The 14534-nt window shown below is 53.7% G+C and overlaps 1 protein-coding gene across 9 annotated transcripts in view; it reads left to right on the forward strand.

Moving 5' to 3' along the window:
* Window positions 1-14534, forward strand: part of ARHGEF4 (Rho guanine nucleotide exchange factor 4) — a 261691-nt gene that overhangs the window by 243909 nt on the left and 3248 nt on the right. For 4 of the 9 annotated variants that reach the window (XM_053214832.1, XM_053214833.1, XM_027056098.2 and 1 more), the window contains 7 exons: window positions 7470-7649; window positions 8674-8850; window positions 8924-9103; window positions 11239-11471; window positions 11759-11888; window positions 13348-13479; window positions 14247-14490. In XM_053214832.1, the coding sequence (XP_053070807.1) occupies window positions 7470-7649; window positions 8674-8850; window positions 8924-9103; window positions 11239-11471; window positions 11759-11888; window positions 13348-13479; window positions 14247-14490 (1276 nt within the window). Of the gene's footprint in view, window positions 1-2951; window positions 3346-3562; window positions 3793-7469; window positions 7650-8673; window positions 8851-8923; window positions 9104-11238; window positions 11472-11758; window positions 11889-13347; window positions 13480-14246; window positions 14491-14534 lie in introns of those variants that run through there. The other 5 variants (XM_027056096.2, XM_027056097.2, XM_053214835.1 and 2 more) reach the window with 4 other exon arrangements.

Genomic DNA, 14534 nt, shown 5'->3' on the forward strand with positions numbered 1-14534 from the left:
AGGATCAAAAGTCTGGGTGCCGCCCGGCAAGGCAGTGGCCAACTCTTAGGTCTTGGTCCCAGCCCAGGTTCAGAGGTTCTTCTGCCCCAAGGTGGTCAGCTACAGGGGAGACAGAGGTCTTGTTCCAGAAATGGGCCATGGCTGAAGCCCTAAAACAGGCCTCTGGGGCCAGTACAGCATCAGGTAGAGTGCTATAGACCCACAGCCCTCAGCACTGTGCTGACCAGTGGATTCCCAGAACTGTCCTCTGTGCCTTTCTTCCTTGCTGTCCAGTGGCTCTGGAACCACAGGGGAACAATGAAACATCTGGCTTAAAGTCAGGACTTCTGAGCCACAACCTACCAAGAGGGCATGTCACACAGTCTTACAGAGGAGCCCTGGGATTTGGGGTGGCTGGGAGCCTTTGATGCCTTCTGTTACCCCACTATCCTCCTGAGAAATTGAGGGAGCAAATCTTGAGCCTAGTTTTCTGAACTGAAGAGAAACAGAAAAATGACTTTCCCCTCACAACCAGACAGATGGGAACAGAACCTTCAGATCTGAGAAGGGCAGCCAGCCTCTCTAGATGTAATCCTAGCCCTCCCCTGGCACACACACAGGTACCCACATGCGCACATATATCCCAGCACCTGCTTGGGGTGTTCAGCAGGATGGTGGTGTCCACAGGTGACTCATCTGTACTCACTCACATGCATGTAGTACTAACACACAGAAACCTCAATATACAGGAAACAAAGTCACTCATGTGTGAACACCTGCCTCTGCACAAATTCCATGACTCCTTCTGACCCAGGAGGCCATAGTGTTGAGCATGGAGCCTGGAAATCTCTGAGCAGGTCTTTCTGATCTGCTTTTAAGTCTCCTTGGCCAGCTTGGCTGCATCCTTCTGATCCGTCAGAGGGGCATGGTGACTGTGACAGAGCACATCTTTGTGGATGGAATGATAGACACCTGCTAAGTGTACAGCCTCTATCAGGGAGGCAGTGGAAATTCCCCAGGAGGGAGCATAATAGGAGCTGACATAGGATACTCCTGCATAGCTGACACAGGATTTTTTTAAAAAGCTGCTGAACCACATGCATAAGAATGAAATTGGGCCCTTAACTCACACCATACACAAAAATCAACTCAAAATGGATTAAAGACTTAAACCAAAAACCTGAAACCACAAAAGTACTAGAAGAAAATAGGGAAAAGCTTCTCGACATTGGTCTGGGCAATGTTATTTTGGATATGATGCCAAAAGCACATGTAGCAAAAGCAAAAATAGATAAGTGGGATTACACCAGGCCTAAAAGCTTCTGTACATTAAAGGAAACTATCAACAGAGTGAAAAGGCAGTCTGTGGAATGGGAGAATGTATTTGCAAACCATATATCTGATAAAGGATTAATATCCAAAATATATAAGTAATTCATACAACCCAGTAGCAAAAACCCCAAATAATCCATTTTTAAAATGGACAGAGGACCTGAATAGACATTTCTCAAAAGAAGATATACAAAATGGCCAACAGGTATATGGACAGATGTTCACCATTGCTAATCATCAGAGACATGCAAACCAAAATCACAATGAGATATCACCTCACATCTCTTAGAGTGGCTATTATTAAAAAGACAAAGGATAAGTGTTGGTGACAGTGTGGAGAAAAGGAAACCCTTATAAACTATTGGTGGGAATGTAGATTGGTACAGCCAGTATGGAAGCTCCTCAAAAAATTTAAAATAGAATTATTATGTGATCCAGCAATCATATTTGTGGGTGTTCCAAGAAAATGGGATCAGGATCTCGAAGAGATATCTGCACTCCCGTCTTCTCTGCAGCATTATTCAGTAGCAAAGACATGGAAACAACCTAAGCATTCATTGTGTGATGATTGGACAAGCAAAATGTGGTTTATATGCCATGGAATATTATTCAGCCTTTAAAAGGGAAAGCCCACCATTTGTGACATCATGGATGAACTTGGAGGACATTATACTAAGTGAAATAAGCCAGACACAGAAAGATGAAAAGTGTGTCATCTTATTATATGTGTAATCTAAAAGTCAAACAAACTCATAGAAGCAGAAGATAGACAGGGGATTGCCTGGAGTTGAGGGAGGGAAAAATGGGGACATGTCAGCCAAAGTATACAAAGTTTCTGTTGTGCCAGATGACTAAGTTCTGGAGATCTAATGTGCAGCATGGTGACCATAGTTAAGGAGTACTGTGTTGTATACTTGAAGTGTGTGAAGTGGTTAGATCTTAGTGTTGTCACCACACACACACACACACACACACACACACGAGAGGTGATAGGGTAATTAGCCTGATTGTGGTGATTATTGCACAATGTATACCTATTTCAAAACATCAAATTATATCTCTTAAATATATACAATTTTTGTCAGTTATACCTCAATAAAACGGTGGCGGGGGGGGGGGGGGCGAGAAGGGGAGTAGCCACTGAAGAAGCCAGCTGCTTTCCCAAAGGAACAAAATGCTGCTGGGATGGGTCAGTAAGGAGAAGTCCTGAGTCAGGACCTTCCTGGAGCACCTCCATGTGGGTGATGCCTCAGTCTGTCCTGACTCCACCATCCCTGTATTCCTAGGCGCTTTTATGAGTGAGCAAATTACCTGACCTTTGCGAGATGCATTGACTCCTGAAGTGGGGGCCACGACAGCTCTTGGTATTAGGGATCAGAGCCCCTGGCCTATCCCCATGGCCCGGTGCCCCAATACTGTGAAGCCTTGAGGCACCCCCACGCACCTCCTCCCACGCCCTGCCCCGAGCGCAGCGTGGCCCTCCGCGCCCGGTCAGTGCGGTGTCCCCGATCGCCGGGAGCGCGTCTAGGTCCCCCTAGGAACTCCCCCGCCCCCCCCCCCCACCCGTCAGGAGGCGCCCCGGCCAGGCCGCCTCGCACGCCCGAGCCTCCTCACCCCTCCCACCCCGGCTCCCCCGCCCTTGCGGCCGGCTCGGTTGCTAGGGCTGCGGGGCCTGGAAACGCGGCGTGCACGTCGCGAGCTGAGCTGGAGAAGCCCCGGGCCCGGCGACCGCAGCGGCTCCGCCCCCCTCCGGGCGCTCCGGGCCGCCCTGCTCCCGCCCTATCGCGGCGGGATCTCCGGGCCGCACCGGGCTGGGAGGCCGGGGCCATGGCCAGAGCCCCGCAGTCCCGGCGACGCCCCGCGGCGCCCGGCAGCGCCCTGCGCGCCTTGCTGCGCTGCAACCTGCCCCCCGGCGCCCAGCGCGTGGTGGTCTTCGCCGTGCTGGCGCTCCTGGTCCTCATCAACGTCGTGCTGATATTCCTGCTGGCCTTCCGCTGACCGCCCGGGCAGGGCGCCGCGGGGGATCGCGCAGGGGTGAGTGGCGCCGCGCCGCGGAGCATCTTCCTTTTCAGCCGCGTCCTCCTCAGTGCCCGCAGTGGCCGGAGGTGCGCCGGCTGACCCCGCCTGGCCCTGGTACCCCCCCCCCCTCCTCTGCCAGCTCCATGTGCCACGGCCCGGTGTGTGCGTGCGTCCCCCGGGTGGTGCGGCCCTGCAGGTGACTCTGGGCCTGGTGACCCTTGTGCCAGGGGGTTCTTCTGCCTGTCCTTTGTGCCGTGCGCGTGTGCGTGTACCTAAAATGGCGTGTCTCTACATGTAACTGAGGATGCGGATGCAGCTGTGGACACGGCTGTCTGTGGTTGTCTGGAAAGTGTACGTGTGACTGCCGTGTGCACGGAACTGGACATGCGTTTCTGTGTGGGTTGAAAAATGGGGAGATGAGTGGGCTCCTGTGCACGTGTCATCTGCCGTTGCTTTATCCAGGTTAGTGGTCTCGGCCAGCGTGCCGCTACTACGGGTAGAGCCCTGCCTGCATCCCTGGAACGTGGGCACTCTGAACACCCCCTCTCCCCTGCTGGGCCGCGGCCTGGAGGAGCTGAGCCATATTCCTTCCCAGACTGTCTGATTGGAATCCTCCACCGGCCTGCATGTGTGAGAGAGAGGAGGAGATAGGACAGGGTGGGCATGTGTGAGAGAGAGGAGGAGATAGGACAGGGTGGGAAGGGTGGTGAGTGGTCATCAAGAGCAGCTTTGAGGTAAAGCCTGGCTTCCTCCAGCCTGTCAAAGTCTCCAGGGCACAAGACTGGATCCTGCCCCCTCCCTCTCCCGACCTGCCCCCGGTAAACAGCCCATGTCTCAGAGCCAGCTTCTGCTCCCCACTGCCAGGCCAAGAATGAACCTGCAACCCTTGCCCCTCAGCCTACTGGACTCAAATCTGGGTTTCTGTGCAGCCGTACCTCAGACAGAGAGCTTCAGGAAGGGCCTCTGCCCAGAAACCCATCTAGTGTGGGCCCTGATGGCCTCTGGACTATCCTGGAGGTAGAATGCATGTCTGACCTCTTGGAGCTATATTTTATCTTGGTGACAGAGTGCCGCCCTTTTGTGGATCTATAGAGGAGCTTTGTGGCCCAGGGAGAGCACATGGTTACTGTGGGCATCAGTGAGGGAGACCAGGGGATTTGCTGAAGACTGTGAGTCTGTCAGGCTAACTCCTGTGCACAGCAAGGTACTAGGACAAGAAAGTGACAAATGTGACTAACCCCCCCCCCCCCACCACCACCACCAAGGGCTTCTGGATAACTGGACAAGGCAGGTATTGGGGCTTGTCCATAAAGGTCAGGAACCATGGTCTCTCTGGGAAGCCTTACCTGTTTGTCCCATACCTGGAGCCCTTCCCCCCATAGCTATACAGGAAACCACTCTGTAGGATGTGCACCTCTCTGCAAGGGCTGGCAGAATAAAGCAGAAGGGGGAGTCATTGGGCCTTACAAGAGGGGCTTTTGCTCAGGGCTCACTTGAGAAAACCTGGAGTTAGGAGGAGGCACCTGGCCTGGTTAATATTAGTAGGAAACAACCTGGGAAGAGAAATGGTGGGAAGCTGGGCTGTGTGGGTATGTCTGCATTGCTTCCTCCCTGCCTGGGCTCCAGCAGTGAAGGCAGCATCCATGCTGTCCTAGAGACCTGCATGTGTATGTAGCTGGTGTGAACTGAGGGTGGAGAGCATATACCTGCAATATGGCATACTGTTCTCCAGAGATCAAAGTGTAGCATCCTGTTAGTGAGTATGTAAATGTGTGTTGGCAGGTGCATGTCAGGGTGTGTGCAGGAAGAGGGGGGTCTCGGAACACCCGCCTCTTAAGGATCAAAACTACCCAAATAGCCTATAGTCACATATTCCCTCCATCGTGATGCACACATTTGCCTGATGTCATACACACCCTCTGTCTTTATGCCCACACTCATCCATCGTCACACACACCTTCGGTCCTGATGCACATGCTTACCTGTGATCACTGTCCCTGAAAGAGGACATTCACCTGCAGCCCACATTCTCATTGGCTCACCCACACCACCCTTGAGTACTCTGTTTCTTCCTCGTCTTCAGGCAAGATTTTTCAAGGCCAGGAGTGGTAGCCTGCTTGTGTGGAGTGTGCCAGCTATGGGCTGCCCAGTCTAGTGCCTGCTCCCTAGGTACAGCAGGCTGGCTCCTTTCATGATGCCTTGCTGAGTCCTCTGGTCTCATCTTGTCATATCGCAGCCAGGAGGTCTTGATCCTGGGGGCCAGGCCTTCTTGCAGAAGAGGACATACCTGTAGTATGTCTTTTTAGCTGGGATGATTGCAATGGTCCCTTGAGGAGGCATGCAACCCCCCCAGAAATAACCCAGTGCTTGGTGCCTGTGGTCTCTGGTGGGCCTTGGGCATCTGCAGCCCCTGAATGGCTGTTGCGTGAGAGTAAATGTGCATATAATCATTCTGAGGAATGATTTCATCAGGGTTTGGAGTAGGTTCCATTCCCAGAACACATAAACTGAAGGTTTCTGAATGTGCTTGCTCAGGCCCTACCCTAGGGAAGGTTCCAGCCTGAGTGGGCTCTGGTACCAGGTGGCCTGCCCTACCCTTCACTCTGCCCATTCAGGGTTTGGGGGAAACATTTTAGCTACTGGAACTCTTAGGTGAAGACCCAGCTAGTCTTGCTGCAGCCCTGCTCTGGTTCCCATTTCAATCTGAAGAACACACACTGCCCTGGGAGCACTGAGGAAAGGTCCCATTGGACCTGAAGCCAAGGGAGGATTCACACTCATGAATGGGGGCAGAGGCAAGCAGCTCAGAGGAGGAAAGAGTTGGCGCAGACGGCCTGACTGGTGATGCTCTGCGGTAGTGACTGCTTAACCAAAGAGCCAGCCCATGGCTGTGATAGAACCAACACTTGGTCCCAGCAGAAAGGGGCATAGATCTCACCTCTTGTATAGCCCCCTGTCTACCCTTCCTCTTGTCCTAAGCACTCAGAGCCATTCATTATTCACGGAGCAGAAACTGAGCCCATGTTACAGGAAAGCAGGTGTCAGCCCAACAGGAAATGGAGCTCTGAGCACAAGGGCTGCCTGGGGGCTTGGGGGGGGGGGGGAGGGGAGAGGGGGGCGGCGTGGAATTCCATCTCCTCCTGATGTGAGGTCCATGATAGGAGCATCGCTCCTGATGTGAGGTCCATGGCCATGTTGGAGTAAGGAAACACACCAAGTTATTTCAGCAGAGAGAAATTAATATAAAGAATTATGAGCCAGTTTTAAAGTACTTGACTCCATAATCCAAGTGCACAAGAACAATCCTGAGGTATCTGTTACAGAGGTAGCAGCTGCAAGGTGAACCTACCTCTCCTACAGCTAGGGAATATAGGAAAGAGGTTGGAGTAATTAAAGCTGAGGATCCTGTAGGGCTTGAGACCTAGAAGTCTAAGGATAGGTGCTGCTCAGCTGGTGCTGGTGGATGTGGCAGGGGAGGGCCAAGAGACCGGTTCTGCCAGTGTTGGAAAAACACTGCAAACCAGATCCAGCTACCGTGATGGCTGGGAACCGCTGTCCCTGGGAGGAGTGGTGCTGTTGCTTGCCAGGTGACCTCACAGGTAATGCAAGTCCACAAGAAGCCAGCAGGAGGGAGCAAGCCCTTCTCCTTCCAGCCTTGTGGTACCCTCCAACACCACATTTGGAGAACCTAACAGGGAGCAGCTGGCACAGAAGAAATGTAGCTTGCTGTGCCCAGCCCCAGCATCACAGAGCAGAGCAGAGATGGTAAATGAAGCTGAGAACAATAATTTAATCACTAGTCCAATGGGGATGGGAGGAAGGTGTGCCCTGTGCAGGAGAGTGAGCAACATGCTTGCCTCTCAGATTCTGTGGCTCACCAGTATTCTAGTGGTCAAGTTCACTTCAGGCTTCATCATGAACCCTGCCAGTCCAGACATGCCCAGGGCATAGTCCTGTTCCCTGAAGAATGGCTGGCTCAGGAGGAGCCTCCGTTCACTCCTTTGTAACATGAGTCAGGATCCCCTCTTCTCAGGGCTGCTGAGGGGTGGGGGGGGCAGAAAACAGGAACACCCTGCCCCATGAGGAGGTCCCTGGCAGCTTTACCCCACTGATCTGCCTATCTGTGGCTCTCTTTACAGCTCATCAGTGATGGCAGTGTGGTCTGTGCTGAAGCACTCTGGGACCATGTCACCATGGATGACCAGGAACTGGGCTTCAAAGCTGGGGATGTCATCGAAGTAATGGATGCCACCAACAGAGAGTGGTGGTGGGGTCGTGTTGCTGATGGCGAGGGGTGGTTTCCAGCCAGCTTCGTGCGGGTATGGCACCAGCCTATGCTTTCTCTGGGTTCATAAGGAGCCAACTGGCTCTGCTCAGAAGTGCAGACCTGAAACTGCTCTGGGGTTAGAGGTGCTGGGCATGGACCCCCACCTACCTATGGCTGTGCTGGGACTGCAAGACTGCGGGCTGGAGATGGGAGGTGTGGGGACGGGGATGTGAAGAAGGCCAGCCACAGAATTGTGACACAACCTTCCTCCACCTGCAGACCATCACAAACTCCTGCCTGCCCCACCCCTCCCACCAGGGTGCCCTTGGTGTGCAGAAAGGAATGGGTCAGAAACGATGGTGTGTGGATTCCTCCAGGGGGAATCTGCATGTTAGAATACAACTCGGTGTATCAGGCATTTACTAAACACTTGAGAAAAGTTGGATAGGCATCTCAAACTTCCGCAACGCTCTGGGAGCTGGGAACAACCACTTATACCTGAGAAAATTGAGACTTGGACAAGTTAAGTCGTTAGCACAAAAGATCACAGGGAGGAGACCCAGAACCTACCTATGGTGGCCTTTGGTGTCCAAGGAAGGAACCCGGGTACCCTCAAAGGCCATGCAGAAGGCAGTGGGGAGTAGAGTTCTCAGACCTTGGGTTTCATTGCTTCCCCTGCCCCAGACCTCATGGATAAACGGCCCATTGTCCACCCCAAGCCTGTCCTAGTTCCAGGTCACAGAGCCAGAAAGGCCCCAATCACCCATTCACTTCTGTCACAGGCCCTAGAGGGGCTGGAGTGAGCAGGCACTGGTTCGGAAACCCCCTAAGAGTGAGCATCCACTCTGCTCCCAGCACGGAGTCCAGCACCAGCGCAGGAGGGGGAGGGGGACAGAAGGCGACAGAGAGGGAGAGGGACAGAAGCTGGCGCCTCTGGAGGGGCTGGCGAGCCTCCGGTGTTGGGGACAGGGGGCTGCCATGCCTACCTTCCTCCCAGCCTCAGTTCACCACTGCCCCCGCGTGCGGGCCACAGGGGCTGACCCTCCGGGCACTGACTGGCCACGTGCTGCCTGCAGCTACGGGTGAACCAGGACGAGCCCGCCGACGATGACACGTTGCGGGCCGGGGACGGCGGGGCCGAGGATGGAAGTGCCGAGGCACAGAGCAGCAAGGACCAGATGCGGACCAACGTCATCAACGAGATCCTCAGCACTGAGCGGGACTACATCAAGCATCTGCGGGACATCTGCGAGGTGAGGCCTGGCAGGAGGTGAGGAGGGTGGCGTGGGGGGACCAGAGAGAGACCTGACGGGCCATGGGCTGCAGGGCTACATCAGGCAGTGTCGCAAGCGTGCTGACATGTTCAGTGAGGAACAGCTGCGCACCATCTTTGGGAACATCGAGGACATCTACCGGTGCCAGAAGGCGTTCGTGAAGGCGCTAGAGCAGAGGTTCAACAGGGAGCGCCCCCACCTGAGCGAGCTGGGCGCCTGCTTCCTGGAGCACGTGAGCACGCCCTGCCCCAGCAACCTCTCTGCCCAGGGCCCATTCTCCAGGCCTCCCAGCCAGGCAGTCCCCCTCTGCCCTTCTTTGCTGGTGGTCCCCACTCCCCTGCACACACACACCCTGGCCCCCGAGCATGTAAGCCACCCTTTGCCCTTGGCTCCCATTCCTGCCTCCTCGCAGACAGAAGTGGGCCCTGCAGGCTAAAAGCCCAGGCAACTTGCTCTTCTCTTCCCAGAAGCTTCCAGGCCCCACTCCCCTAGTACCCAACCACCTTCACCCTCCAGCGCTGTTTCAGCAATGTCTCTGCTTCTTTGGGAGGCAGACCAAGTCAGAGAAGGCTCCTTGGAGCAGGGGGCCTTAGGCATCAGCGGAAAAGGTTTTCTTGGGCTACAGGAAGTAGAAGGCAAAGCTGGGCGGGGCTACCTGCTGAGCATCCTCAGAGCTGTCATAGCAGATTCTGGGCTTCCTCACACAGTAAGAAAACTGGAATTTGTGTAATGTGTAGCACTTACTTCCACTCTAAATGCCAGTTGGATTGGTGATTTAATTGGATTTAATTGGATGGTGTGGGCTAGATGGACTCCTGGCCTTGCCTGGTAAGGAAGCACTTGTTTCTGTCTGTCTCCTGTGGCATTTATGTGGGGTTGAGCAGAGCATGCCAAGGCCAGCCCATCAAGGACAATATGGGTTCCTTCCTGGCTACTACCAGTGTATGTGGGGGTGGGGGTTGAGGGGGCTGTTGGAAGGGCCCTATTACCTGGCTCCAGTGGCAGGAGAACTGGAAGGGGAGACCTTAGATTCCCTGAGCAGGAATGGGTAGTGGGGTCAGAGCAGCTGAGTGAGTGTGGGATTTGGAGCCAGTTATGCAGCAGACAGAGTTGTGATGGGGGCTGGAAGGGAGGGATAGGCACTTTATCGACATCACCCAGTGTGACCATCACAGCAACTGGCCAGTGAGCTTACTGCTGTTACCCTCCTTTCCCACCTAAGTCCATGAAGTCCTAGTCACTAAAGACCCAGTCTTTCTCTGGGTCAGGTAGATAGAACAACAAAAAAAAAAAAAAAAAAAAGAAAAGAAAAAAGGCACAGTGAGTCTCATGTGCCTCATGTGTGTGTGTGTCTCAAGACACACACAAGGGGCACCTGGGTGGCTCAGTTGGTTAAACATCTGACTCTTGATTTCAGCTCAGGTCATGATCTCGTGGTTCGTGGGATTGAGCCTGGTGTCAGGTTCTGCCCTGGCAGCGTGGAGCCTGCTTGGGATCTCTCTCCCTCTCTTTCTCTCTGCCTCTCCCCTGCTCATGCTGTGTCTCTCTCTCTCTCAAAATAAATAAACATGAAAAAAAATTTTTTTAAACAATACACACACAATGTGGACGTATCTGTCACATGGTGAATGGATAAAGTGGCACTGGCTGCCCAGATATGAAGCCAGAGCTTTGTGAGGAAGAAGCGACACACCAGGGGGCACAGCCATAGACCCTGGAAGCCATTTAATCTCCCTTAATCTCCTTCTGTCTCTCTCTTCCTCTCAATCCTTCTCTCTGTCCTTCTCCCTCCCTCTCTCTCTCCTTGTCTCTGTCCCTCCCTCTCTCTTCTCCCTCTCTCTCCTTCTTTATCTCCTCTCTTCTCTCCCCTTCACTCTCCTTTCTCTCCCTTCTTCCCCCCAATCCTCTCTCCTCTCTATCCTTCTCTCTCTCTCTTCTTCCCCCCACTCCACTTTCCCCTTCTGTCTCTCCTTTCTTTCTCTTCTCTCCCTTCTTTCCCCTGTCCTCTCCCTCCTTCTCTCTCTCCTTTCTCTCTCTCTTTCTAGTTTTTGGCCTTGGTAGTGCTTCCTTATTAACATCATTGATTTCACCCAAAAAAAAACCTGACATACAGTCAAAATATCTGCTGAGAAATCTGGGTGGTGACAGGACACACACATGCCTGAGTTTTCAGGTGTCTAATACCCCTGTGTCTAATTCCACATAGCTTGTGCCCAGTGACATGGGTAGAGAGAGCCTGGGCCCTCTGAGCCCAGCTCCTGAGGGAAATACAGAGGCCCCTGCTCCCTCTCCTATGCTGTGCCCGAGTTGCCTGGGTGGCCTGAGGGAGCAGGAGGTCACCATCCTGACCTCCAGCTGTGCCCCCAGCAAGCAGACTTCCAGATCTACTCGGAGTACTGCAACAACCACCCCAATGCCTGTGTGGAGCTCTCCAGGCTTACCAAGCTCAGCAAGTATGTGTACTTCTTTGAGGCCTGCCGGTTACTGCAGAAGATGATAGATATCTCCCTGGACGGCTTTCTGCTGACACCGGTACAGAAGATCTGCAAGTACCCTCTGCAGCTGGCTGAGCTGCTCAAGTACACACCCCCCCAGCACAGGTAGGAGGCTGCTGGAGAGGGAGGGCAGTCTGAGGCTCTTCATGCCTTGGGTCAGCCAGATTGTTGAGTTCTGACTGACAGCACATAGTAAAATAGTCCCTGCTGTCACATGTCATTACAATGAAAGAAGAGGACAAAAATAGGATGTTAAGTTCTGTGGTGCCCAGACGCACCGTCTGGCATTGATAAGTGAAAACTGCCAAGGGCATAGCCCCAGAGGGAGGCAGCTCCACAGCCCCTCTCTGCCCTCCCTAGTACAACCTTCTTCCATGTCTGTTATGCCCCAGGGACTTCAAGGATGTGGAGGCAGCCTTACATGCCATGAAGAATGTGGCCCGGCTCATCAACGAACGGAAACGGAGGCTTGAAAACATTGACAAGATTGCTCAGTGGCAGAGCTCCATAGAGGATTGGGAGGTGAGGGCCCCACAGCTCGGAAAATACCGTGGGGCATGGCTCCTTGCTTTAAAATCACGCTTGCCTTTGAAAAATCTAGGAAGGAGCTGAAGTGGGAGTCATGCTCTGGGAGCTCGCAGTAGGAGAGCTGGTCCTCTGCCCAGGCCAACCCACTGGAGCATGCAGCTGCAGGCCTGGTGGCCTCTTTCCTGGTCAAGAGTGCCCAGCATATGTGACATAGGATGCTGCTCCCAGTGCAGTCAGCTGACCCAGCAGGAGGAGCTAGTCCTTAGCCCTCAAGGGACAGGCCAGATCCCCAAGTGGCAGTAACTACTGGGACTCCCAACAGAAGGGTTGAGGCCTGCCACAGCATGACCGAAAACGGATTGCCATGGGTTTTCATTCCATTCCTGATTCCATTCTTCAGGCTTGCACATGCCCCTTATATCCACCAGTCTTGCCTTCTGAAGCCACCCAGAGACCTGAACTAATGGGGACATTCCTGTCCTTTAGAGGCCTTCCCGTCCTGCTCTTTCCACCCCCACCCACCAGCCATAAAATGTTATGAAAATACAGATTCCTGGACCCCACCCTAGAAACACAGAATTAGAATCCCTGGTGGCAGGGCTGAGCAGTGTAGTCTTTGGGGTTTTTTTGTTTGTTTGCTTGTTTTCTTTTCCTGGTGACTGGTTCTGAGGCCTAGCCCTGGCTAAGGACCCCTACAAACTCACTTATCCCAAACTGAATGGCTGCCAAGAACTGGCTATGGTTTGCATTTTCTAAGGAGGAACCAGAGTGAGGCTTGGCTTAGCCTGAAAGTTTGAGGTCTGATGATGGAGCTTCAGGTACTAACTACATTTAGCTAAGAAAACTTCATAAGCCCCTAAAGACAAGGCTCACAGGTGACTTGAGCCAGGTCTAATTATTCTTGAGCATGGCACTGTCTAATCGAAGTATCATGGGAGCCACATGGGTCATTTTAGATGTTCTAATAGCCATCTGGAAACAGAAAAAAAGCAGGTAAAATTAATTTTAATAATGTTTTATTTAAGTCAGCATATCCAAAGTGTTTCAACGTGTAAGCAACAAAATCATTAGTGAAATATTTCACATTCTTTATACTAAGTCTTCAAAATTGGTGTTTACTTACATGACATCACAATAGGGATCAGCCACATTTCAAGTGTGCACATGACTGGCCGTCACTGGCCCCATTTTGCAGAGACAACTAACTTGTAGGTTAAACCACCTTTTTACTCCTTAACACCCCACTGTGCCCACCACTGCCTTGGGCTTCAAGAGCAACCCCTCCCTCTGTGGCCTGCTGCTCACTGCAGACCCTAGCCCAGTGGGGGCCACAGGCAGACCAGGCCAGTGGGGAGCCTGCCCAACTCATGACAGAGGCAGGGGGCAGTGCCCAGTGGAGGGGGCTTCCCAGTTTGGGTACACTCAGCTCATAGTGTTCCTTGGGGTCCACCAGGGGGAAGATCTCCTGGTCAGGAGTTCGGAACTCATCTACTCCGGGGAGCTGACCCGTGTTACACAACCACAAGCCAAGAGCCAGCAGAGGATGTTTTTCCTCTTTGACCACCAGCTCATCTACTGCAAGAAGGTACCAGAGCTGCTGTGCCCTGCTGGACGAGCCGTTCAGAGCGGGAGTGGAGGGGGTGAAGCTGGGGGCTGGGAGTAGCTGCCAGAGAAAAGGAGCCACACACGTCCTGAGGACGTTCAGTACAGCAGGCCCTTCCCTGTTCAGGCCCATAGGGCCAGGATGAGGATCGTTGTTTGTGAAGGAAGCCAAGTAGCCCGAGGACCATGGGGTGGCCCTCACAGTCTGACCAGGGTCCAGTGCTGTTGAGAACACCCTCCTTCATGACCTAGCCTCTGCTTGCTTCTAAAGCCACCTCGGCTCCCCCTGAGCCCTGGCATCCTCTGCTCCTGTTGCCTCTTCTTTGCCGTTAGCTTCTGCTCCTCTCAGCACATGGCCCAAGTGGCCCTGTTCAGGAAGCCCTCCCGGTCAACTGATACTGGGCCCGGCCCGGTAGGCCTGGTACTCTTCTGTTGTGCAGTATGGGCCCCGACCCACTGTCTCCATGGCTGCCTCTCTGTGAGGCAGTGGGTGCCCTCCAGGCTAGTCAGTAATTTCACTGAAGGCACGAGGCTCCTCCAGCATGGGTTCAGCACACAGCTGTGGGCCACACCACACTCTGCCCTTGTGAGCTTACCACCTGCTGGGAAAGTGGGTGTGCAGCCCGCTGGCCCTTCTGACTGCAGGGCAGGGGGTGAGGCATAAATAGGTCAGGAGAGTGGTTCAGAGGCCTGAGAGGTAAGGACTTGAAAAGCAGGATATAGAGCAGGAGCTCACAGTCTCTCTGGTAGGACCTTCTCCGCCGGGATGTGCTGTACTATAAGGGCCGAGTGGACATGGATGGCCTGGAGGTGGTGGACCTGGAGGACGGGAAAGATCGAGACCTCCACGTGAGTGTCAAGAATGCTTTCCGTCTGCTCTGCGGCACCACGGGAGAGAGTCACCTGCTGTGTGCCAGGAAGCCTGAGCAAAAACAACGCTGGTTCAAGGCCTTCGCCAGGGAGAGGGAGCAGGTGCGGCTGGACCAGGAGACAGGTGCGAGACCCCACTCAGCCTTGATCCACTGTGAGGGCCCACCC

Source organism: Acinonyx jubatus, chromosome C1 (genome assembly GCF_027475565.1).
Source record: "Acinonyx jubatus isolate Ajub_Pintada_27869175 chromosome C1, VMU_Ajub_asm_v1.0, whole genome shotgun sequence".
Classification (NCBI taxonomy): domain Eukaryota; kingdom Metazoa; phylum Chordata; class Mammalia; order Carnivora; family Felidae; genus Acinonyx; species Acinonyx jubatus.